Source organism: Plectropomus leopardus, chromosome 4, assembly GCF_026936395.1.
Source record: "Plectropomus leopardus strain MGB_pleo_1.0 chromosome 4, ASM2693639v1, whole genome shotgun sequence".
Classification (NCBI taxonomy): Eukaryota; Metazoa; Chordata; class Actinopteri; order Perciformes; family Serranidae; genus Plectropomus; species Plectropomus leopardus.
Window position 1 is genome coordinate 18,160,964 of NC_142179.1, and position 27,403 is coordinate 18,188,366.

Genomic DNA, 27,403 nt, shown 5'->3' on the forward strand with positions numbered 1-27,403 from the left:
GCACATGCCATCCTCTCAGGGAAATGTAAATTTAAACAGGTGGAAGCCAGAGAGAACATGTCACGGTGCCTGGGTCTGTTTATATTAAAAGCACGACTGCTTCTTCCCCTTAGTGTCAGCTTCACACCAGTTGTTCTTTTATATGTAAGATAAATAATGCATACAATATATTCTGCAGACACCAGACAGGAAGTGTGAAACACTGGACTGAGAGATAAACCTTCACTTCTGTCTGTTCTGTTATATTAACTTGGAAAAAGACACATTTCTTTTACTTATTAGTATGAGGCAAATGTTGATTCAACGATGTAATGGCTATACAATAATGATACCATAAGCATTTAGATTGGTTTTCTATTAACCTTGCCTTTCACATCTGTCTGCCACCAGGTCAGGGGCTGACTGGCCATCTTGAAGTTCAGGAAGACTCCCAAACAAATGATCCATATCAGACTGACCCGGCTGGTGATCACAGAATTTTATTTTTCTGTTTCTGATGTCTGTAATTATGGTCCTTGGCTTTACATTAACCAGCCTGCTGCCTGGCTCTCAGCGGTGTCATTAGGCCTGGGTATCCAAGGCAACAGACTTTATAAATAGCCCTGGATCTAAATCATCTATACATATTATTCAAAAATAAGAATATGCCTAATAATAAAAAAAAAGCCCCAGATTTAATAATCTGTTATGAAACTGTTCATACTTACACTTGAATAAATATTCTTCAGTTACATTCCACCATATAAGTACATGCATTTAAATATTTGTCCAGTTGATTTTTAATAGTAACATTTGTAAAATATTCTGTTTTCAATACTATTGTAAGGTGAGATTTATTTTTGAAAAGTTTTATTTGATAGACATCTATTCTGTGCTCTGATTTGTTTTAAAAAAAAATTAATGCTAAATTCATACATTATATTGTTTTACGTTGCTCCTGCTTAAATTAAAATATAGAACTACATAATGTGGTGCACCTTCCCCTTAAGGACTGTTTATATCACAGAGTGATATGACAGATGCTTCGTGTATGTTCACTTGAGTTGAGATCTGGTCCTACTGTTGCAGCGGACATTAAAACGCGACGAAGAAACTGAGAAGACATCCCTATGCTTTCCTTACCCACAGCCCTTCGGTAATTCAGCATTTAAAGTTAAGGCTGGAAGAAAACAGCCTTACACTATTTACAAACAACTATTAATATTGTTCTCATTAAAATTCATATTTAATCTGGACATTAAAACAAAAAGTTTTAAAGCATAAATGAGGTATCAGGGGGTATTTACAGAGTAAAACAGCTTTTTCATAAAATAAAAATATATAAATAAATAAAATACCAGGGAGTGATTCCCCTGTACCCCTTCAGATACGCCCCTGCTGGACCTACAGCAGCATACTGAACAGAGCACACTGTCGTCATACCGGACCAGTCTATTTCTCTCACTACTGAGGGGGGTGTGCGAGCGGCCCCTTTCAAGTTGGACTAATCCTCCTTTAGCCAAAATCTGATTGGCTGTGCCATCTTTATTGTGGGGAGTTTTCACCTGTCTGAAGTTTGGGTGGCAAACGTAACCAGCGAAAATGGCGAAAAAAAGAAGAGAGGAGCTGCAAAAGAAGTGTAGTGCAGGAAATATCGATCATAGAAGCGAGAAATGTTCGTGAAGGAAGCAGCTAAATGCGCCACATTAGTCGTGGTGAAAGGGCCAAGGTTGCTGTCTGATGACTTGGACTTCTGCTCTCTGGTGACCTGAAACAACGTTAGGTGAGTCTCCATTTGTTTTGGTGGTTTGCGAGCTCATATAAACCTGCATAACGTTATAGCTTGAAAGTTGGTTGTTTCTATCTCCAAATATTTGCTTTGACTTTGAAAGTAAGCTGCCTGTTCTTATGTCTTATTACACAAACACTTTTATTTGATATATTTGTCTGGGACAGCATTGCACCTCTTGATTGTAAATTGAATAACATTGAGTATCTGAGTGTATGTAGCCCATAAGCGCGAGCATTTGTGACTATTTTAACTTTGGCTTGTCTGTAGTGTTTAGGTGGTGAAGTAGATATTTGGCAGCCTGCCTGGCCTGGTCATGTTTAGATTCAGTGCTGATGTGCAAACTGAGGTGGCAGGTGTCAAGTGTTTTTAACCCTTTAACACTTGGATCAACATCAGTTTTCTTGTGCTGCATTCAGACGCCTTTAACTATCATGCATACCTGTGAAACCTGAGAAATTTGGCTATTTTTCATTCATCACCACAGGAAAAACCAAAAACAAAAACTTGGCAAGAAATGTCCTGCAAATATTTAGTAAAAAGATTACAAGGAAATTAACTGGGAATGAACATGGGGGATTTATTAGATTTTATCAAAATATTATATATTATATATATATTTAAAATTATTTTACAGAAAGCATTTTTTAGCACTTTCTTCTTTCGCTTCGCTGTCGAAAGGACAGATACAGGAAATCTTTCCTGCCACAAGCCATCCACCTGTACAATAACTCACCTCTGTCTGCGCTTTAAACTCCGGTCTTAGCTCCATGTCATTCTGCACTGCTGACTTTATTTTTATTTATATTTATTCAGACACTGTTCCGCACTTTACACATGTATATATGTAGATATGTACAGTCTCTTAGTTTTTTTTAGGTTTTTTTAAGCATATTCCTTTACATTCTATTAATAATGTGTGCTCTTTATTCTCTGTTCTTACTGTATGGCGCTGCTACATCCCAATTTCTCAGTTTTGAGATCAATAAAGTATATCTATCTATCTATCTATCTATCTATCTCCCTGTCTTTCTATTTTTGTTTACTAATTTCTTGCTATTTTTTTGCCATTTTTTGGTAAGTTGCTCATTATCCTTTTCCCATTTTTTGAAAGAAATCAAGACAGTTTACTTAGTTTTTAAAGGGTTAAAGTCTTAAGCATAAGCAGATTCTGCTTATACAGCAAAAATGGTATTAGTGTAATTATTATTATTATAACTGCCAAAACATTTTTTTGTTTGTGTCCCTTGCTGTTCACATGAAAGACCTGTTAAAGTCCTGGGCTGAAGTCTACTCCCAGTCAGCCCCTGATCAGGTCACCCAGAAAAAGGAGGGCTTGATTTACAACAAAGTAAGCGCGTCAAAACAGGGAGAGCGCTTTTGTTTTTACCCACAGCTTTCAGTGGTAGTATATTATTCTTTGCAGTTACTATCCACAGTGGCCAACATGGCATACTGTGAAACAACCAAAGTAACGGTCGAAAAAAAAATGCAGCATGTCCTGTTGGTTGTTCCTTGGCTCTGAGTAAAACAGAGAGCAATTTGGTTGTCTTTGCAACAGTGGTACCAAAAATAAAACCATCAGTAATAAGGTTCCTATGGTCATGGAAAACCTGAAAAAGTCATGTAATTAGTAAAAATCATTGAAGGTTTTGGAAAAGTCATGAAATTTCTGTTGTGTGTAATGAAATTAATTGTTACAATAATCCTCTGAAGATAACCCTCCATTTATTGTAGCATACCGGCAGTTTTATTTTTTGTAAGTTAGGTGTTTACATAAGGCAATGCGTGGGCTTCGAGCTGCACATTGTGTGGTTTCACCTTTGACATTGCACTGTGTAAGTCGCATCAAAAGATGTGAAGTGTCACGTAAGGCAAATTTTTATGGAAAACTCGCTTGGTTCATATTTTCCATGGCTAATACAAGCCTAACCCTTTAAGGCCATGTTACCTGTATATGTGACGTGTTGTGAGGTCATTTGTTATTGGAAGCAAGACTCTGCAGCGTGTATGTAGAGAACTACCGTAACTGGGCCAGCAAGCGCTGTAGACACAGTGATGTGGATGCTTTACAAAATGGAAATTTTATTATTTGTCCTTAAAAAGTCATGGAAATTTTTTGAAAGTTTGTCCATGAAAATGTGTTGGAATCACTGGTTCGCAGGAGGCTGCAAATTTGGCTGTTTCCACTTAAATCGTGAATGTCCAGTGGACTGATATTTGAATGTTCTCAGAGAGAGATTCAGCTCTTTTTTTATGTCTGTATTCTTGTTTCGTTATTCAACAAATCCTTTTTGAAAAACAAAAGATTAGAGAGTTTTAAGGACACTCAGAAATACTCTTGCAAATGAAAGATTAATCCCTTAAGCACAAAGATTACACTTGTGCATGAACTAAAGAAAAGGGATTTTTTTGTACTGACTCAAGGACTGTGCTTTGTTTAGGACAAATGAAGATAAAGACTGAACAGCACACAGGAACTTAAAAAGACTATTTTTTATGTTGAGTAAAACCATTTTATTTTAGTTTATTCAGTTTTCTTAGTGTTACCGTGTGCCTGTTTTAAGAGTTTGCTGATACTGAAGACAACGAGCTGGTTGACAAAGTCATATATTCCTCTTCTCCTTGTCAGTAATGCTTAAAACTTTAGTCTCTCCTCACAGAGTATAGAAAACAAAACACTTCTGTTCTTTGTTGCCATTGTTGAAAACAGAATAATATTGTATGTGGCGTGAACGCACAGCACTGTAACCTGCTCATGTGCACATTACCATCCAGGTTTTGTCATGGCAAAGTTTACACATGAAGTAACCACTTCAGAAATGAAGGGTTTTATTGCTAAAAGGTTTTCACTTACAAGGAATTTGCTTTGGGTTTTTGGTGCGTACATATAATAGGCACACTAAGAGGAATAAATATGAGGCAAAATAATGCAGTACCCAAGAACATAAATATAGAACACAATAAATCTATGACAGATAATTATAATAAGAACACAACAAATATGTACAATATTGCTGTTTTAGAAAAAGCTGGACAGTTTTGTGCAGGATGTGCAAAAATTGTAAGCAGGGGATGTGCAAAAGCTCACAGTAGCGCAAATATGTGCAATGTAAAAATCTAAGATGTGTGTGTATGTAATGCAAAAAAGCTGTGTCTATATTAGGAATACTCAACTTGCTTTTCTTGGGCCACTTTTGCAAAATGGCAGAAGGTCAGGGGCCAGTTGCTGCAGCCCTATACATGTTTCTAGGATTTAAGGACATTTCTAGGATTTTAGGATATTAGGCTGATCCTTCACAGACACTTTTTTGATAAACAAGCTGTATTTTGATGTTTTTTTATGCACAAAAACAAGTACAAAAACAATGTGAATCACTTTATTTTTATTGTGAATTAGAAAAGTTGACTTACTCACAGGCAGTAAGTTGAGTATTACTGGTCTATGGGCAGGTGGGGGAGGGAAACAGGAGTCCCACGCTTTGCTGATGCATGTGGCGCACCAACAGTGATAGTATAATTTAGTGAGGGGGTTTAAATCTTTGGTCCTTGTTTTGTGCAAAATGTAGTCCACAGTTGATCTGAAAATAATATTATGTTTCAGCCGACTGCATGAGAAAATAATATGATTTCTTGTTTTCATTACAAAGTCCCCTGAGCATATTTTTTTTGTTTTGATCTACAATTAATAACATACAGAAGGATTTTAGTTTTAATGAAAACATTTTAAATGTAGGACTGCAGTCATAATGTAGGACTGCAGTCCCACATTATGACTGCAGTTTTCACTGTGTGACTTTCATAGAAAGCATTGTCTAACTTTTCTTGATCAGCCATTTTTGAGCACAAGACAGAGTATTTTGCATTTGCTGAAGGAAAATTTAGTTTTGTTTTAAGAAATCATCAGAGCATTCATTTGAAAAGCAAATTGTATGGTTGATTACATTATTGCTGCATAAAACTCAATTCTGTGGTTGTGCGACTCAGCTGTTTTTCATAAGCTTGTCTCTTGGCTTGGTTGTGTGTTTTATTCTTATCATATGCTGCTATTCTGATATTTTTGCTTGAAGCGTGGCAGCTTTTAATTCAGCCTGATGAAGCTGTTGATGCCTGGCTTCGTTATGCTTCAGATACTTGGTTTCATTAGTGGCTATCTCACTGGTTCTCCCACTGGTGCCTGTGAGGACATGTTGCCTCCTCATACTGGGGTGCTGCCTCAGCCCTGTTTTTAAATTCACAAAATCATTGTAACACCACTTAAAACCAATTTGGCCATTGTTTCTTAGGACATTAAAGTCTGTTTTCTGTAGTAGCAAAGTTTTTTGAACACTGGGGTGAAATTTGCTAAATAGCCAAAATCACTATGTTTCCCATTTTATGTCAACAATAGAAACATTTCAAAGTGCTCCACAGGTTCAAATTCTGTTTTATTTTTCTGATCTTTGCAACAATGATTCAGTCTAACTAGATTACGTCACACAGTGTAGAAAGTAAGTTCTTAATCCAATCCAGCCTCAAAGGAGAAGAGATTAACTTCTTTACAAATGGGATTTTCTGTTATTTGAATGAAGCACGGCTATGTAAGCATAAAGCATCTCTACAGTATAACTGTATTTTTTCAGGGCCACAGTAGTTCAGCAGCACACAGTCTTCTGGGTTAATGTGAGGTCCACCACTCAGACCAGAGAAACAGCAGGTGACACATCGGAAATACATTTAAAGAGAGACATTTTTGTGGTGATTTGACCTCATGTTCTGCGTCTTAGGGAAACCAGAAGGTATCGGTTTGGATACAGATACAAGTGCAGGAACAATTGAAGAAAAAACTGTACTTCTCCTGGTGATACATTTGCTGATGTTGCAGGTGCTGGGGTTACATTTATGTGAAAAAGAAAATATTTCCTGCAGTCTGCTGGGCTCTGACTGTTGCTGTGTATTTAAAATCACAAAATGTTTTTTGACTATCTCTTTTGAATTGATAGGCAACATTTTGCAGACATCATGCCATACCGTATCCCTGTGATTTCAGTGATTTTTGTTAGTCAGAGAGTTCTAAACATGGAGCCCCAAAAATGTTTGTATAGTCAGCACACTGTAGATATAATTAGCTCTGTCCCTCTTAACAGTATACATTCACTTGCCATAGACATAAATTATAAATGAAACTAATTTTATAAAACAATGTGCAGTCTTGCCCATAGCTTAGTTTATATGTAACAAAACACGTGGATGTCTGCAAAGAGAGAACTGGGGCACCTTTACAGACCTGAGCTTTAAAGCATTTCGACAAAGTACAAAACACAGTTTCTAACCGTAAAGTCTGAATATAAGACAGCAGTGTTAGTGAATCTGGTGAGTCAGTCTGCCTTTAATTATATACCTTACATACAATGTGTCTGTGTAGATTCATATTAAGATATCCAGGTGAACGAAAGTTGATAGTTTTTTTTTAAATAAAACATTTTTGAACTTACATACAATGATATTGTATAACAACAGGCAGGATGCACACTTATTCCCTTATTGTACATAATTCATTAATTCCCTGCAACATAGGTCCGACTATGTATCTGTATAGTATGGATTTATCTCTGATGATCAAAGTTATCCGTCACTTCAAATAATGAAAAAAAAAATGTGTCAATGTAATTGCACTCCTTTATTCAGAGACAGAAGGTAAGAGACTGACAGAGAGAACCTGAGTCTTACTGCCGTTGTTTGTCATTGACTAAAATTCATTCCACTTAACGAAGAGCGTGTTATGACCTGCTTTTTCCACATCACTTGATCTATAACCTAGATTCCCAGTATGGTGGTGAACAGAAACCCAGGCAGTCGCTAAAGAGGCTTAAGGCATGCATTACATGTGAGATTTAAAGCCCTTTACCATATCCATAATTTCCTGCTTGGCTCCTATTTCTCTGCTCCACATGCAGCTGCACCTCTTGACAGCTGCGCCTGAAACCAGAGGAGCAGGTTCAAAGTCTGCTTTTATTAAAGCAGAGTTCGCTGTTACAATGAATTAAAGATATACTTTGCAGGATTTTCCTAAAAAAATAATGTACAGACTCATACAGGAGTAGTACCTCTCAGTCATCCCTTTTGGATCACTAGAAGAGTGTAGCAGTGTTTTTTCTTTTTTCTCTGCCCTCAGCCTGTTTTTACAGCCCGTTCTCATTATGAAGTTGTCAAAAAGTGCCGCTTTTGCAGTGCTTTTGGCGTAAGACAATAAACATAGAACAGCCTTTCCATGAGAGGAATGTATAAATGATTAAGTTAAAAAACAAACAGTTTAATATTTAATTCTTACAAATGATAATCAGCATAAATATTAATGCCAGTAAGGTTGTTGAATATACAAATGCACAAGTTAAAAAAAACAACAGCTTTTTTTTTTGGTCAACATATTTATTTTTACATAACATGAATGGTATTAAAATAATTGTGTTCGCATAACTCTTAACTGAGAAAATCTGTTTTTCCCCATTAAAATGCAGATTTAAGCGACACAGAAGGCAAGCCAGTCCATCTGCTAAACTCTTTTGATGGTGTAAGTAGAAAGTTTATCTGGTGTATTGTGCTCAAGTCATTCTGCACACTCTTACAGATCAGATTCACTGTCAGCATTTGAATATACAGTAAATACAGCAAGTTACAGCAGGTTATAATGTCCTTGTTACCTCTCCCAAAGTTTTCTTTGTTTTCTTGTGTGTCACAAAAACAAAAATTAGAATTTGATTTAAAAAAAAAAAAAATTAAACCCTGGCCCAAGGAACATGTGATCGGTTGTTGGTGCCTAAGCAGCTCTTAAGAAATGATTTCATCAAAATTGTGAGATAAAATCATGCTATTCTGCCATGAACTTACTTAAGTAAATCTGGCACATGCACCATTTTATCCATTCAACACCATCAATTCATCCATCCACTATGCGTCATCCTGGCGCTCTGTACATTATCTATATCTTATTTGCCTCTATGTAGCTGTATTGGTCTCCGTTTGACTCATGTGCCTGAGGACGGAGCCCTCGTCACAGGCCCAGCACTACTCAATAATAATTAGTATCTTTTCCACTGTGGACCACAAGGCAGCTCTAACAGGGAATTCAAACCCAGGACTTAAGCACCAGCACTACCAGCTGGTTCAATAGTAATTGACTCATTGACATGTGGAATACTGACCTCCTTTGTCGAGGTCGTGCTCTGTGAAGTCCACACCACTGATGTGTTTTTCCATCGAGACAAGGTCACTCATCCAAACGGTGTGCAGTGAGTGGGGAAGCTAACGTTGTCACTTTGAGGATGAGAGATATGAGCGTGTAACCCAACAAACTTTAGTAGAATATTGGAGCAAATGACAAACACTTTCACCTCCATAAGTAAAGACATAATACATTGTATTTAGGAAAATACAAAACAAAGCTTAGAGGAATACTTAACCCCAAATGATGATGATGGTGATGTTAAATTTGCAAATAAAACTGAATGTTTTCTCATATGTTTCCACGGTGAACAAAGGATCCAAAAAAGTCATTTTGATGACAGACATTTCTGATGAATTAAAGAGGGGACTGCGTTTAACAACACAAAAACTATATTAAATAATACATCCATTTACAAACTTTCACACAACTATTGCAGAAGTCTCATTTATCCAGTTGTATGCTTAATGCTTTCCAAAAGCGTGCATTTTCACGAGTTAAAACACTTCTGCATAAACAGTGCAGGTGCTACTCATTAGTGCATGTGTGAGAGTTTTTAAATGGATGTTTTGAATATAGTTTTGTAGTTGTTAAATGTGGACCTCTGTGAATTCAATTCATCAAAACTTGTATATATTTTCAGATACTTTGTGAGTGAGCAGGAAGTTTAATTCAGTTTAGAAGTATTACACGTAGTCTACACTGCAGTACAGTCGAGCAGCTACCCGTTCTCTTTCAAACTCCTCAAATTACGCCACTTTGTTAATAATCCTACACGTCAAAAAATGATGCATTAGGAACCCTCCTGTGTCAGTTTTGGAAAATCAGGCACATGTCAATGTTCACTTGTTATATGCTCTGTGTCTTGTAAAACACATTTCCATTTTCACAAGAAATGTACAGTTTCTGCTTATTATATGAATAGAGTCTTTTTCAAAATAAACTTCCAGTTTAGGTAAAACACTGTGTTTATAAGATTTAATCCTTAGGTTTAGGCAGCAAAATTAGGTTTAGGTTTAGAAAGAAGCAAAATATTGGCTTACAAAAAGGTTGTTACTAATGTCAGGTCATTCTATAAACCTTTGTTTTCACACGGGAAACAAACAGCAGGCTCGCAGGTGAAAGTCAGGAGTTTGTTTGACCTATCCACAACGAATCCCGCCTCCCCTATACAGACTTTCTCAGTCTTTTTCCACTGTAGTTCCTTCTGAAGGTGTCTCTGTGTGTCTGATGTCCACCGACACTTGTTTTCATGACAACACAGTATGCACTCAGTGGAAGGGTTTAGTTCATGTAAATTCTCTTGTGCTTTTAAAGGAAAATTTAACTTGTGCTAAAATACAAAAACATTACATTCAACACAGTGAGGCCCCTCTTTTAACTCATTCAGCTGTGTTGAATAGTGTGCTACATTACCAGAGGTTGAATGTTCATTTATGTGAATTTACACTTTGAAATTAAATTAAAAGCATTTTTCTTCCACAGCCTGCTTCCCTCTGAGAGAGCTGTCATGTTGTACAGAGCAGAAGAGTTAGACGAGGAGGATGATTTGCCTCTTTCATCCTTCTCTAATCCCTCTCTAACTCACACTACTTGCACTGACTGTATTAATATGACAAGTGGCCTCGCAGTCACAGTCAGTGTAAGCACATCAGCATCAAATTTGACCTAATTTATGTAATCAGAAAGGCTACTTTCCTTGTTAAAATGTGCATCTCCACTTTTTTGTTATGTTATGTTTCATTTTAACTAAGAAACATTTGTTTGCTAGCTTATGGGAGTTCACATCGTATCTTTTCAGTTTTATTAGATTACATAATGAGTACATTTGGTCTCTCTTTATCTGAAATATTTGTTTGCAGATGGCTAGGGTCATACATGAGGAATTATACACAAAATTAATCAATTTGTAGCACTAAATGTCCTGTTGTATATTTCTCCACCGTTCTGACATAAACATAAAGACAACAACTGTGATTAGGTCATCAAGGCCGCCAGAGTCCTACAACATGTAATCCCTGTAAACATCTGCCCGCGCATGCTGTGTCATATAGTGCACAAATACATATACACACATGCATGTATATGAATAGACACGCACGCAGGCTCACATGCACATATGACACACACATACATGCAGAGTATCATGTAAGTTCGTATTCCAGGCAGATCAAACACTGATCCACATGCATGCACAGTGTGCAGATTAAGGCTATCCCTTGCTGCAGGGGCTTAGTTGACATCTCTGTCTAAGCTCTGCATTCTTCACCTCCCAATACGCCCTTCATCTCCTTTACAACATGTCCAGCACCATAAAAAGCAATGACCAGCAGATGAGGCGTGTTTCCGACCCATATCCTGTCAGCAGTCATGAGAATATCATTCAGGAAAGGGCTTTACAATGCCCCCATCTTCTCTTCCGCAGTGGATCCTGATGACATTAGTAAATTGCACACTTTTTTAGATTCACGTTTTAAAGCCAATTTGCCTCATTCACTGTAAGTTGATGGTTAAACAGATCATAGTTGGTACAATGTTATTTTGCTTTGAAATTACAGTACAGGTTTGAGCTTTTGTCCGCATATGCTTTTACATTTTATAGAGAACTCCAGTAATGAGCCCTAAAACCTGCAGACTTAACAAGTGGCTGAATGAGACTACAGAGCATCATCACGCCAAACCGCGCCTAGCATGGCTTTACAGCCTTGTAGTGTTGACAACACAACTCTATTGGAGTTTGTTTTAGCTTAGTCATTTTTACTTCTGGATATTGTCTTTAGACTTCAAAAGTCCTGAAAGTGAAGTCCATATGTGAAAATTATCTTATTGAAGAAAACATGTAAATATCATAAACGTTTTTTTACCAGAGCTTATTTTTTTTTTGCAGTCATCCAAAATCCAATGAAAAAATCCCATACGCTTTTTTGAAGAGAGAAAACAATGCAGCATATAGAGTGTACAAATAAGTCTCAATCCACATTTTTCAGTGCCTAATAAGGATGTTATGCTGCCTTGATGTTCTTTATAACTGCATTTCCACTTCCTGTTCAAGGCGGGAAAATCACACTGTTATGCTGCCTCGCCGTTCTGTATATAATGCATGATGTATATAATGTATATAATAATTGCGGCAAAGGGGGGACAGAGTAGTCTTGCCTCTGAGCTGGTAACAGACACAGTAACAGTGCTGTAACAAGGTCTATGCAAAATATAAAGCCATTATGACATGAACATGGGTGAGGAGATGTGATGTTTTGATTATTTAGCTTGGAGAGCACACAAAGGGAGATTTAAAAAGTGGCTGTTAGCAATTAGCAGCTATTTCAGAGAAGAACAGCAGTCATTAATGTCCGCATACTGTGAAAACGATGAGACTCAGGAGCTCTTTTCCCTCATGATGCTGTGTATAATCACACAATGGAGAAGAAGGATGCTGCCATTGGTTGGTTCTGTGTAGAAAAGCTACGTGGTGTAAAGAAGGGACTTTGTTGCAGCCCTATAACGCCATCTCTTTGTAAAAGCAACTTCTATAATGTCTGATCCCGGTAATGGGGGACAGAGTGATCCTGCCTCAGAGCTGGGACAGGAGGTAGTAACAAAACGCAGCCTGTGTAAAACATAAAGCCAGAAAGAAATGGTGGGGAGCTTTGACATTTTGATTCTGTATCATGTTGGCAATCTCACCATGGGAGATTTAAAAAGCAGCTGTTTGCCATTAGCGGCTAATTCAGAGAAGATAATCAGTGGTTGTAAATGTCCACAAACTGGTAAAACGGTGAGCTTCGGTAGATCTTATGATCCAAGCACAGGACGAGATCAGCTGCCAAATAACAGAGAAGGTAAATGATTGTGATATTTATATCATTGTTGGCACATGTGGCGCATGTATTGTATGTCACTCTAGAGGCCCACGCCGTTGTGTTAAACATCACACCTGTGATGCCTCTTTTTGATTATGGGATGCCGCGATGCCGTGTATAGTCACACACTGGAGTGGAATGATGCCGACACTGTTTAAAAAAGGACTTCGTTGCAGCCGTATAGCGCAGTCTCTGTGTAAAAGTGGCTTTAGATATCACTGACTGTCTTGACTTGTCAGAATTATTCTACTGAAAAGAGTTTTATAAAGCCTTTGAATGTATTGAGTTCTCATTTAAAATTGCTGGATGGGTATTTTGGCTTTGGGGTTATCTGTTTGTGTTATTTAAGAGTCTTTTAAAAGTCCAGCGTGTAGGATCGAGTGGTGGGGTTGCAGTACTGAAACTTCTCCAGTGTGCCCAGCATGTAGGCGAATTACAGTGCTTGACCAAGCAGCATCCTCCGAGGCCAAAAAATAAAATGAATGCGAAGTACCGAATACTACAGTTTATTGAATGGCCACTTGATGCTGGCTGCAAAACAGAGTAAATCCCCATAGTCCTTGGAGTTGGCTGTGGCTCAGGTGTTTGAACTGATCGCAAGGTGGGTGGTTAGATCCCCCAGCTCCTCCATTAACGATGTCTAAGTAAGATACTGAACCCCAAATGTATGAAAGTGTTTGTATATATTTAAAAAACTGAGTAGCAGGTGGCACCTTGTACAGTGGCCTTGTATGAATGTGTTTCTGAATAGGTGAATGTGACAAGTAGTGTGAAAGGGCTTTGAGTGCTTGAATAACTAAACAGGTGCAATAAGGCAAGTCAATTTATCATTAGCTATTTACCTCCATGTTAAAATGACCATTTACTACAGAAATTAAATGCCACAATTGGGCACAGAAATAAATATGCATAGCCTGGTACAAAAAAATGGCTTTGGTCTCTATAGCTAATTTTAAAATCCACGACTAATATACGGGGGATAATTATTCGGATAATTATTCCGTTCATGTTTTATTGAGGCCCAAAGTGGCGCAGATTTAAGGGCGGGGCGGCTTGAGTGACAGGCTGTCTGCAAGGTGTTGCTGCAGTCTTTGAGTTAGATCCATCTGTTGCTCCTCCACAGCACCAGCTGCTCATACAAATATGGTCACCTCTGTTTACAAAAATCCAAGTTTATGACGGCCAAAAGGCCTCCAGGTTTAAAGATGGCAGTCCACAAATCAATGGATGACACAACACAAGCTACGTTCTTTTTTCATACAGTTAATGCAGCTGATACGAAAACATAAAAGCACAAATGGCCCTATCTAGAGCGTTTCACATTTCCAGGTGATTATAAACTAATGAACATATACTAGTTATGGATGTTATATACCATTTCTGCCAATAGATGCCCCCAAATTCTACACACTGAGCCCTCCTGCACATGAATAACCTTTTTCTACAGCTAAAGGAAAGGCATGAAATGTTGGAGAAGTGTGTGTTTGTTCTGGACAAGTCAGGTTTGTGGCAAATTGTATATAAACATTGAGATCGGGAAGACCAATTAGTTTGGTTCCAGGAGTGATCCTAAGGAGACGGTGCGTGTCGGTGACTGTGTGAGCACAATGAGAGCAGAGCGTGCACTGTTTGGACAAGCGAACATGCGTGATTGCTCGCATGCGTGCAAGAGGTTTCGCAGGCTGGTCAGTTTGTTAATTGCCGGCTGTAATGAGTTGCAGGCTGGCGGGAATTGATGGGCATGAAAGGTGACACACATGCATCATCGTGTGCATGTCTGGCTTAGAAAGTCTAAAGCTAAAATGGCTGTTAATACTAGTGGTATTAGTGAACATTATGTGTGTTATGTAAGAGTCTGGGAGTTTAAGGGTTAGAGCTCAGGGCTGGGCTGTATTACATGAAGGGTGGGTTGGAAAAAGAGAGAGAGAGAGAGAGAGAGAGAGAGAGGCAGTGTGTTTGAGGAAAATAGAGTGAGAGTATGACAAGAGGGCAGGGCTGAGCTGTGAGAGCAACACAGAGCAACATGGGACATTGAGAGAGACACATAGAGAGAGATGAGAGGTTAGGAGTCGCTAGTTGGCGAGATAATCAGAGACAGGCCACTGATTCAGGGCTTGTTGCACAGCTGGTGTAACGGGTGAAGAGGCTGCAGGCGAACTCTGATTGGACGGACAGTGACAATGTGCAACGAGTTGGGGACTTAATATACTGGATGTATATTGTTAACTCAATAACCCGAGTATCAAACAGCAAAGATGAGGCAGAAGACAAGTTACTGAACTGCAGCAGAGCGGAATAACACAATGTTGCTTCTGAGGTATATTTGGAGATGACTAATGACTGAATGGTTGTGGACTGTAGATGTTTGACATCGAAAACTGGACAAAAGTTCATTTTTTCATGTTCTACAGTTTATTGCAATTATTTTTTCTTTGTACGGAACAGTGTTTTTCTTCCCCAGCTTTTACTCCAAAAGTGATGGACATTTCACATCTTCACAAAGTGGAAATCACCTGCTCCTTCATATTTAGTACTGAATGGATGTTTTATACTCCCCCTCAGTAATCTTCAACAGTCTAGATCCCAATATAGCACCATCCAAAGGACATACTGTGCATCTCTCTTGCATCTCTGGAGCAAATGCTACTACTATGGAGGTGAGACACAAAGTTTACACACTGGTAAACCCAGTGCATCCTGCCAGGCTGGCAGTCCTGATGAGGTGTTTGAACCATGTGGTCCACTGAGAGTATGGAGCCAGAGAAAGCACACACCCAGAGCAGCTTCTTCAGCAAGGTGGATGTGCCCGACCATGCTCACTACATCGTCGCCTTATTCGTCTTTGTCATCGGGACGCTGGGCATCACTGGCAACGCGCTGGTTATGTTCGCCTTCTATAGGTGGGTTAGTGTGGTTTTTTGTTGTTGTTGTTGTTTTTTTTTTTTGCTTTGAGTCATTGTATTTGTGCGTGCCTGTTCTTTTCAGTGGATATAGTCTGAGCATTCCCTGCGGGGATGTGATAATCACTGAAATGTTCTGGTCTCAGAGAACTATGGAGAGACAGAGAGACAGAAAGACTGAGTTGTGTGCATGTGTAAAAGGAGGTGTTCTTTTTGTGGGCTTGGGTGTTAGAAATGCTTTAATCTTTCTGATTTAGGAGGCAACAGCCTCTGAATCAACTGTCTTCAGTTCACTGCAGAGTGAGGGTCAGCATTTGTCATGTCTCTATATCCCCCAGAGGATCAAAGGGTTTCCAAAAAGCTGGCGATTATCAGTAAAATAATCTTTGCATCTTAGTGTCCTGCATGAAAAATCATCTTAGTTGCATGGCAACGATGTAAAAGGAGGAGTTTTTCACTGGAGCGACTCTGTGCTGTATTCTTGAGAAATGATGTGAAGTACTGTGTAGAAAAAGGTGTCAGGTTCTATCTTCTTGAATATGACAAAACTTTTCCAGCCTTTTGGGAGAAACATGTTTATGCAAAGCAGCTTGAAGATCATAGGCCATAGAAGATCACAGCTGAGGCTTTTCCCCAAATATAATCTTTTTTTTAAATAAATTAAAATGTATGTTTAGTATATGTGGTTTCTTTTTGAATTTGTTGAAATGTTTTTTTAACTTTAATAAATCAAATTCATACTTCAGTTCAAATCAACTGTTAAGTTCATACAGTCCATTTAGAGTCACATGTATGTCACATTGCTGTGATTCTTAAAGGTAAGCTGTATTTTAAAAAGTTAAAGAGGGATATTGTGTTATTAGTTGTGTAATTTGGACCATGGGCCTCTTATTGTGCTATTGATGCTAAATGTTCCACAGAAACTGGGTCAGAGACAGAAAGTGTGAGTGTGTGAGTGTGTGAGTGTGTGAGTGTGTGAGTGTGTGTGTGTGTGTGTGTGTGTGTGTGTGTGTTTTCTGGGGATTGTCGGGAGCTTTTATATTCCATCTGTCCATCACCATAGATAGATTAGATGGGTTCTCCATTGTGTTGTGCTGATAATTTGTGTTTACTGAATCAGAAATGCACATGATGTTATGAGTTCCAAGAAAACTCTCTCACACAGACACACACACACACACACACACACACACACACACACACACACACACACACAGAAAGGGAGATAATGGTCTCTCAAGTGAGATGTCACCCAATATGATGATTTTCCAGGAATGAAGTGTAGTATCGTTCATGCACAGCCACAACACACACACACGAAAATGTTCAAAAGTAGACACGAGTGTATTCACAGGATGATCTCACATACAAAACCTGATTGCTTGGTGTTTGATTAGCGAACAGCCACTTTTAATTTGGCGGACACAGAAACGGGCTTTAATCAATAAAAAACTGTGGAGGCAGACAGCAGGTCAATACGCTGCTTAATCAAGCTGCAGTGAATGCAGGTTCACACAGAGTTGACCAGTTAAGCAAACTGCATCTGATTCATGCTGACAATTAAGCAGTTCATTGAGTTATGCATTCAAAGATACTGAGAGATACAAGTGTAACTCATATGGCACTTTTCCTTCCTCTAAAAAAGCATGACTAACAGACATTTAGTACAACAGATGCCCGAGTAGTTCTGTTAGCTCTTTGACATCTTGATCAAAATCTCTATAACCAAAAGGAGAAAGCCTCTTAAAAAATAAATTCTAAATATTTTTAGTATATATAATTACTAATTGGTTATATGGTCAGAGGAATAATCATTACACCATTATGATTACTTTTAACTGAATTAAAATTAAATTATTACTAAATCTTGCTCTTAAAGTTGCAAAGTATCTTACTAAACTTGCTCTGAAAAAGCGACAGTCAAAAAGCTCAAAGTCTGACTGATTAAAGCAAACAAAGGGCAAAAAAGGTGCATACTGTTCGAACTGACCAACTTTTCGTACTCTCTTTCCTGTGTGTGTGTGTGTGTGTGTGTGTGTGTGTTTGTTTAGTAACAAGAAGCTTCGTAACCTGCCTAACTACTTCATCATGAACCTGGCGGTTAGTGACTTCCTCATGGCCTTCACACAGTCCCCTATCTTCTTCATCAACTGTCTCTACAAGGAATGGGTGTTTGGAGAGATGGGTACTGCTACTCTTTGTTTTCTAATATCTTCAAATCATACTTCAGTCAAAAACAGATTCGATGAAACAGTATTCTGCTCTTGTTGTGGTTGACATTTCTAAAGGTTTTCCTTCTCTGCAGGCTGTAAGATGTATGCGTTCTGTGGGGCCCTGTTTGGAATTGCCTCCATGATAAACCTACTGGCCATCTCTATCGACCGCTACCTGGTTATCACCAAGCCTCTGCAGTCCATACACTGGAGCTCCAAGCGAAGAACCGCCCTGGCCATCCTCATGGTCTGGCTTTACTCTTTGGCCTGGAGTCTGGCTCCTCTTGTTGGCTGGAGTGAGTTTCTTCTACCTGGATGTCTTTTCTTATCATCCTCCTTTACTTGTGGCCACAGAAGTGAAGCACGTTAATACTCGACATGTACATGTTAGAGTCTAAGAGAAACAGGCAAATGACCTGTGCTTTAGAAAAATATATGCAAGGATGAATATACTCGATTCACATCCACCTGCAGTAATACAGTTACTGTAGTCTTGTGTCAACCCAGTTGCCAGAAAATATTTATATTGTATGTTTTTGTAAACACCAGATATGTTACATTTATGCATCATTTTAAAGCAGGTATGTTGAAATGTTTCTCAACAGTGCTTTGATGATGGTGTGGTTTCATTTAGACACAAACATCCTTCAGTTCTGGTTAGAAAAAAAAACATTTTAAGGAAAAAAAAACATTTTGGCTTTTATGGCTTAAACATCGCTGAGGAACGCCATGATGTGTTGAAAAAAAAAACTCCAAGATTCAATGCCATAAGCACTGCTGGGTAATGCTGCAGTGTGCCATCTGAAAACCACCCAGTTGTGATGTGTGGCTAAAAACGCGCAAGGTGCCATAAACATCGCTGTAAACGTTGCAAAGGCTTAACAAAAAATTACCAGCGTTGTTGGTTTCAACCAGTGGTCTGCTGCTTGGCAGGTGTCTCTCACTAAGGTGCCATGTCATTCACCTCCCACTGACAAAAGCAAGTTTATATTACATCACTTTAAAAATGTGGCTATGAAACCTATGAAACATGCACATATTCGCAGTTTGCATAAATGTACAATGCAAGCATTTTCTTGTGGCGACTGGCTTCTTTTGTCAAACAAAATGCAGAACCATTGACATTTTATCTGATATTTTACTTCCTGTGATACAGTGATATTCTTTCGCCATTTTAGGCTCCTATATCCCGGAGGGCCTGATGACATCTTGCACATGGGATTATGTCACATACACATTGGCCAATAGGAGCTACACGATGATGCTGTGCTGTTTTGTTTTCTTCATCCCACTGGGAATCATCTTTTACTGCTATCTCTTCATGTTTCTAGCTATAAGGAAGACTGGCAGGTACTCTAACTCTTACATCAAAGAGTATGCCTATGTTATGTATGTAACTATTCTGAGATACATAAAATATATATGAGGACAGATATTTTTTTTTAAAAAATACCACATTAAAAAAGTCCAGAAGTCAATTTTCAATCAAGTCCTCCAAAAACGCAGTATACTGTGTAACTTTAGGTGCATTCATATTTGACAGAAACAGTAGGTAGTTGTGTAAACTGTGTCTAATGAAAGTGTGCAACATCTCAGACTGTCTGTCTGCTTTAGGTACACTGTTTCAGACAAAGGTGTCTCTAATTAAGAAACTTGTGTGTAATACATGCACACATACAAATATGCCTATTGTAAGTCAGTAGTTAAGTTTGTAAATGTTAGTGACATGACAAGATGACACATGTAAGACCACAAGTTTGCACGAGTCAGTCAGTAACGGTGGACCGGTGCTTACAGCTCATTGCATGGGAAGTGCTAGCTTCAATCAATCAACTCTTGATTATGCAGAGGTTGTTGAAATCATAATTTGCTCAACTGTCCAGTGTTACTTGCAAAATCTGAAATTTGCTTCAGGGTCCGTCTCTCTCCTTACCTGTCCCCTCCACCTTGCTCTGTCCACAGGGAGGTAGAGCGTCTGGGGACTCAGGTGAGGAAATCCACTCTGATCCAGCAGAAGTCTCTGAGGAGTGAGTGGAAGTTGGCAAAGATTGCGTTTGTTGTCATTGTGGTTTATGTCCTCTCCTGGTCACCGTACGCCTGCGTCACACTGATTTCCTGGGCTGGGTAAGACTTATTGCACAGATAAAAATGTTTTCTCTGCATTGGTTTCATTGAACCTGTACATTTGTAGATTATATTTTTTATCTTATGCATGTTCTATCTGTAATAGTAACTTTGCTGTGCTGTGATTAGTGTTCTTTGAAGACTCCAACAAGTTACGTTTTAATACATAATGACCCTTTATTGTTGAGGTGATGGCGATGTAACCTGTTGATCATCAATACAGGAAACATCATAAGGCATGCAGGGAAAAATAGATTAAGATGACAAAATCACAGCGTATTTATGATTCCTACCACAAACAAGTACATACATACAACGCATACAAAAGCTAGCTGAGGAAAAGACAATTTCACTAGAACTCGGGAGTGTCAGGATATACCGATATTGACAATAACTGTTTTATTTAAGAAATAGAATATTGGCATATTGTAAATAATACACATATGATAATATCGCGATTATCGCAAATAATCCAGTGCCTCTTAAATAATTTCTGTTTCTTTGCATTCTTTCTTTGTCTCTCTTTCCATTTTCCTTCGCTCGTATTTTTGGTGTAATTTCTTTACCAAAAAATACTCAAATGCACAAAAAAGTGAAAAGTTTTTCACAATTTTCTACAGATGTTGCAATTTTATCATTACTGAGTACTTTTGTCTACCATAATCATGTAGTGAAAATCTGATATCCTCACAGTTAAAACCACACAGTTCACATTTCATATTTGGTCTCATTTGAGCACAGGCTCTTTGCACCTGCTGAAAGAGTTTTCAATGCGACCAGAGATTTCTTTAGGCACATCGTAGTGTTCTCTGCATGTTTACATGCTGAACATGTTGCTCAATAAATTTTACATGGAAAAGCTGTTGTAGTTGTGCTACAGCAGCACAAGTAAACGGGTTTACAACCTCCATGATGTAGCTTAAACAGAAGGTTTCTGCTGTGCTACATGCAGCATTTGCAGGTTCATTGGAAAACCATCCAAAGCTTAAAATGGGTTTCCAAATTTCCTCTCGAATCTAATATCTTTGCCTAAATCTCTAAGTTTGAATTACTTTGGACATTGCATGCATCAGAGGCGACAGATTTTCATGTTTAACTGCAAACAAATATTACAAAAATGTAAATGTCGTTCTTTTCTGCCTTTCCATTATAACGTCTGGGATTATATCTAGAGATGTTTGATCTAGTTAAATTTCTATGTGGCTGCTTCTAGAAAGGTTCTCTTTGAGACAATCAGAGCTGTCACTGCCATACTTGACTCTGACTCTCTATTATGGTGTGCTGGCAATTTAGATAAAAATCACCCCAACATGGCGTTGGATGTGTCATTATATAATATTGTGTCAGCTAGAGGCCAAGTATGAGTGACCTACAACAGACGGTGAAGTTGTTCATGTGTCCTTATCCAACGTATCAAACAATAAGTAAACACATGCATCTCCTGGGACATACATAAGGATGAGGTGTTGTTGTGCAACTTTGAAATGACATCTTTTTCCTGCTCACTTAAAGGGAGCAGGAAAAAGACACACACACACACACACACACACACACACACACACACACACACCAGATCACATGGACTGAAATCACCCCTCTATGGCAGCTGGCACTTTTGTAGATAATCCCAGATCCAATATGCCCCTTCATTATGTTACAAAATATAGAAAGATAAGGGGAACTTTGGGTTGCGGTGGGCATTTGCTGTTGTCATGCCACAAACAAATGACTACAAGATGAACACATTTTGTTCAAACTGCTGTTGTTCTTCGTTCATAAAGGCACGCCAACATCCTGTCTCCGTACTCCAAGGCTGTCCCTGCAATTATAGCAAAAGCCTCCACCATCTACAACCCTTTCATCTATGCTATTATACACAACAAATACAGGTAATTGATGAATCTGTGCTGTTCTGTTCCAGTTCAACTTTCACTCTCTATCAGCTTGTATTACATCTTGTAAACAGTTAATAATAAACTGAGCCTATCTATGAATTTATTTTGTTCTGTATTTTATTAGGATGACTCTGGCAGAGAAGTTTCCCTGTCTGTGGTTTCTGTCTCCCACTCCTCGCAAGGAATGCATCTCCTCCTCCATCAGTGAGTCCTCTTACAGGGACTCCATCATCAGCAGACAGTCCACAGCATCAAGAACACACTTTATTTCAGCTTCTTCTGACATGGTAATCTTTGTTTAGCCATATTTTGTTGTCCTATGAAATGGCTTGTAGTGGATATCACTGATCTGATTTAATTATGAGAACTCTCTTTCATTTGAAATGTTTTTGGAGTACTTTTACAGTCTCTTAAAGGTGTACTGTGTAGGATTGAGTGGCATTTAGCGGTGAGGCTGCAGACCTGAAACTTCTCCCATGTGCCAAACGTGCAGGACAACTAAAGTGGCTGACGTAAATAGCCAGTGTAAAACTACTGTTTGGTCTGTCTGTTGTGAAAGATATACTTGTGTGTGTGCGTGCGTGCGTGCGTGCGTGCGTGCGTGCGTGCGTGCGTGCGTGCGTGGTTATAAATGCCCCTAAATCCTACCAGCCCATTGTCATTCCCAAGTTGTCAAATACTGCCGTTTTGTCAGTGGTTTTGGCATAAGATGCCAACACCAAATTTGAGATACCAACGTGCCAGCAACAAACAATTTTAACACACAAATTTTTGCCTTTTCGGCATCAAATTAGGGTGTTAATGTCTTGAATTTCATCTAAATAAAAGTCCCCTGCTATTTTCATGTTTTGTTTTCTTTTTAATAAAGAGATGGATGATTTGAAAAAAAAAAGAGAGCAGTTTTTGAGAGTCTTCCAATAGCTCATTAACTGTTTGTGACAGCCAGAGCAGACATTTTTCATTACAGGCTAAAAGCTAAATACAATCCAAGATTAAGCATAAAACTTTCACTTGTGTTTTTTTACTTATGAGTTTCATTGCAATCCAATTGAAATTGTGTTGCAAGGTGAAAATGTTTTAACATTTTCTTTGAAGTATGTCCAGCACAACTGTGAGAATGTTTTTCATTCTGCTGCTTTAGTTTCTTAAAAAGTTTGAGTTTTACTTTTAGAGGAACTTTTGTCCAACTTAGTAAAATTACAAGCTGATCTGAGGTGACGTCATCTTTAATTTCCTCAGTTTAGTGCCATTAATTCTGTTCTGTCTTACAGGTTTTAAGGGATGTAGAGATGGAGCCTTTAGGAAGGAAGTCAGGTGCCTCCATCAGAAGCCTGCCATCATACAGACAGTCCTCCAGAGGCAGGTCCTATAAGAAACAAATAGAGCGGAAGACCACCAAGACCCAGCCAGCAGAGAAGGTGAGACAACACAACATAAAAAATTTAAAACAGCTTAAATATGTTTCAGTTGATTAAACAAACAGTTTTTTTCTGAAATTGCTAGCACCCATCTACCATGAGTGACCCATCGAGCACCTGTGACCACGAACTAGTTTCCAGTTCTCTCACCGTCGCTTCTCTCCCCCTACTGGTTCTTACCAGGAAGCGCAGCCAGAGCCTGACCAATGAGATTTCATATGCACAAGAGAGGAAAGGCAGGCTCAGTGATTGCCTCAAGAGCGACTCTTTTGATTCCCTGAATTTTGGAAAAATCTTGCACACTGATCACAGGTCACCTCATGGTGTCCCACGCATAATTGTCATCAGCCCGACATCTGAAAGTAGCCTCATCAACCATGACAGTGTCTGCTTAGAGGAGAGTGTTGAGGCGATGGAGAACAATGTTTTTGTCAGCCTGAACTTCTCATCAGAAGTCTTTGAGGCAGTGGAGCTTCTCTCTTGACCAGCTGCTGGCCGAACCGTAACTGCCCTTGTACTCTTTTCCACTGGAGCTTTGTTATTTATTATCATTAGTCACCACAAAGACACCACACTCTTCTTTACAGGCCCAGACTTCTTTTGGCTGTGGACAAAGTATTCATCAACTAAAATGAACATCTACTGTCTGTCTCTGCTTTCAGACTCAGCCTGTAAGTCAGTGACACTCTGTTGCTAAGATAACTGGAGTGCAGAGGAAAAGTTGGTATGCAAAATGAAACAGAAAGACCTGGTTCTGGTATGCAGTGTTTGTCAGACTTTGGCAGGGACAGGTGCACCCTGAGGGGCAGCAAGGGCTGCAGAATATTTTTATTAGATCCCTAAAAAATGACAGTGTAACAGTGTTACAACATGTTTTCATGAGTTTTGGGCCCGAGCTTGACATACCAGGTCCTTAGTTTAGCTATTCAAGCTAAAGTCGATGTCGCTTTGATGTAAGTTTTGGGCTAAAATGTTTATATTCTTTTACATTTAGGCATACTTCATAGATTATCTTCTGGAGACTGATACAGAGGGGACATTTGCATCCGAAATTAGGCCAGTTTAGTAAGAAACAATGGTTATACATGCGCCTTAATGGGAAAAGGTCAAGTCAAGTCAGATATATTTATAGAGCACATTAATAAACAACTAAATTTGACTAAAGTGCTTTACAAGGAGAAATAAAATCAGGAAATTAACAAATAAATTGCCATAAAGAGGAGAAAGTAAGTAAAGTCAATAATAGCATACAACATCATGACAAAATCATAACACAGAAAACAGCATTGCACAAACAACATCAAAATAAAATAAAATACAGGTAGCGTCTGTGGCAGTGTAGTCGGACATGTCATGGTGAAAACATGAACAGAAAAACAAGATTTCTGTTTATTCTTATCACAAAAAATGTTACAACAACTCTAAGAAGGGACAGAAAAGCAATTATTTTAGGTTGCGAGGCTGTTTTTTTTAATGGTATAACAAGTATGTATATTCAATTCTTGTATTGTTGTAGTAGCCTAGTTTCTTCAGGCCATGTGGACCTCTCCAACTTTTCATTTGCAAGGAGACAGTGGTGTAATGTGAGGCTGGTAGTACTGGTCAAAAAAATGAAGCTGAGTCAAATGTGTCTCATAAAACTTTTTGAATTTTCTTTGTGGTGACTTGAATATGTCTTGCTCATTGTGTGGACACTGTGTTGTGTAATAAATGCTTCACTGTTCCCTCAAACTATACTAATTTATGTAAAAAAAATGTAATCGTACTGTTTTTATTGCTTGTGAATGTTACAGTGTTGTTGCCAGTGATCTGAGTGAGTGTGTGATTTAAAATCCCACTATAGGGAAGCACCAGTTACATAGTTTTATATACAGTACGCATACGACCAAAGATGTTTGCTGAAGACTGTGTTCATTTTGTTATTAATATTATTGGATGGTTTATTTATGGCACTTTTTTTTTTACAAAATCCTTTCTGTGTAGACAGATACAATTACTTTGGTCAATGAATGGCAACTCCCCTTGCTCTTAACTGGCTAATTTTTCCTATTCCTCATCAGTGTAATCTTTTTAGTAAGACTCATTTGCAGCACACAGCAGCAATTACTACAGTAAAAAAAAGAATGATTGATTGATTTACATCTATGATCAAACTTGGTCTAATGTCTGTATTGAGGTTGCGATGATATGAAATTCTTGTGGTATAACCATCTCACAGTTTCACAGTATTATAGAATGAACTGAAAACAGAAAGTTTCATTTCGTTTGGTTGAACAAACGTTTAATTATAATTGAAACTTGAAACAATGTTAATAGAGGTATGTCTAAAAAGTTTTTTTTACAATTACTAAAATAAAGATTCTCTGAGCATTTGCTTTTATTTTCAATACCAAATATTAGTAAAGGTACATAGTAACTGTCAATTTTCATACCACGGCATACCTTGAACCCGGCTGCAATCTTAGACTGTGTCAATTGTGTTTTAACATTTGATACTTGTACATCTGCTGGTTTTATAAATACAACCATTATGGGACATCAACGGTGAGACTTTTTCATGTGAGTTCATGTGCTGATTAAACTCTCTGAATCCAACCTTTGTCACATCTAAGAGGAGCTGTATGATTACACTGATGTTTTACTAATTGCAAAAACCCCACATTATGTTCAATGACGTTTTTTAATCATTAATTTCTTCTACATGGCAACTACAGCATGCACTGTAAAAAAGAAACTATTTGTTTAAACGTTAGTGTTCGGGCTGCCTTCCTTTTTTAAGTTGACTGAATTTGAGAAGACAACTTGAATCATTACAAAATCATTACAACCTCTCAAATTCATTCAACTTGTAATTTTAAGGCAGCTACATTTTTTAAGTTAAAACAAATAGTTTCTGGTTAAAGGAAGAGATCCTGGCAATGGCAAATGAATTGTGGTTAAGGTTACTTGAACTCAAGTGAAATAAAAATTTGTACAAGATAATCACTTCTTGATTTGTTATTTCTCCTCATGCAGAAAACACAGGTCAGCCCAACCCACTGGCCCAAAATTTTATTTACCTGCTTAATGACATTAAGTAATATAGTGTTCTATATGTAGTTTTCGGTCTGCAGCACAGGAGTCACAAAAGGACAAAGATGATTCATACGAATGATCTGCTTTGTGTTCATTATTTCGGTCTTGGTGTAAATATGCGAGGGTAAGAAGGTGAGAAATCATATTTCAGATGTCTGATGCTGAAGTTGAATGCACAGTGAACCGTCACTAGTGAATGACAGTTGGTGCAGCTTTAACTGCCATATGGACAAGCAGGGCAGAGCAAAAAAACTCCTCACATGGCTCACTGAAGGTCACTTGCTTCGTTATTCATATATCAAACCACATCAAGTGCTGTGTGTTGTTATATATTTTAAATTAAATTAATAAAGAGTTAGAAGTAACATACCGTTAGGTGTTTTGTAGGGCCTGTGACTTTTGGTCTTATGAATGGCTCTTCCTCCTCCCTCAGTTTCCCTCAATAACACCGGACTGGATTGACCTTTTTCAGATTTCATCTTGACAGCAGACTGCAGCTGACCTGCTCACCTTGTAAAAATGCACGATTGAGCAGATAGTTAATGACTCAGTGACTTTGGAGTGAAACCGTAGAAACTGCTTTCCCTCTGCAGAGCCTTGTCTGAAGTGCTTGATGTGTTTCTCAGGCCACACTGATGTTTATACAATTTTGATATATTTTTATATTCAAATGCTGTCTGCCGCTGCTTCTTTTCTTTGTGTTACAGTGATCAGGCCGCAGACGTACTTCTGCAGATGCAGAAAAGTTTATAAATTCATTTTCAGTCAAGTCATAAATTCAAAAGCAGTTTTTTTTTGGTTATTGACAGCTGGCTTTATTGAATACTTAACTGTCCAATTAGACAACATGTGTGACCGTGTGTCTCTACATCATTAATATGTGTGTTCCCTCAGCACAGCAGCCTTTACCTGCTTTTTTCAAAGCAGATAATTTTTGGATGAATGGAAG

General features: G+C 38.3%; 1 protein-coding gene across 2 annotated transcripts; it reads left to right on the forward strand.

Annotated features, from left to right (window-relative positions):
* Window positions 1–1,534: 1,534 nt before the first annotated feature.
* opn4xb (opsin 4xb) lies at window positions 1,535–26,355 on the forward strand. 2 transcript variants are annotated; one of them, XM_088076684.1, is made up of 9 exons: window positions 1,535–1,762; window positions 17,781–17,914; window positions 18,035–18,238; window positions 19,121–19,292; window positions 19,905–20,066; window positions 21,848–21,955; window positions 22,086–22,248; window positions 23,233–23,379; window positions 23,465–26,355. In XM_088076684.1, the coding sequence occupies exons 2-9, from the start codon at window positions 17,818–17,820 to the stop codon at window positions 23,861–23,863; spliced, it is 1,452 nt and encodes a 483-aa protein (XP_087932810.1). In that variant the 5' UTR covers window positions 1,535–1,762; window positions 17,781–17,817; the 3' UTR covers window positions 23,864–26,355. The 2 variants fall into 2 exon arrangements, with proteins under 2 accessions (XP_087932810.1, XP_042344165.1); XM_042488231.2 differs by lacking the exon at window positions 1,535–1,762 and adding an exon at window positions 14,870–15,729.
* Window positions 26,356–27,403: the final 1,048 nt, after the last annotated feature.

What these genes read in the sequence shown, in the direction of transcription:
- opn4xb (XM_042488231.2), top strand. Translation starts at nt 15,563, where the DNA reads ATGTGGTCCACTGAGAGTATGGAGCCAGAGAAAGCACACACCCAGAGC. An exon ending in GGCTCCTCTTGTTGGCTGGA is followed by an intron (nt 18,239 to 19,120) that starts GTGAGTTTCTTC and finishes TCGCCATTTTAG; the next exon opens with GCTCCTATATCCCGGAGGGC. An exon ending in ATTATACACAACAAATACAG is followed by an intron (nt 21,956 to 22,085) that starts GTAATTGATGAA and finishes GTATTTTATTAG; the next exon opens with GATGACTCTGGCAGAGAAGT.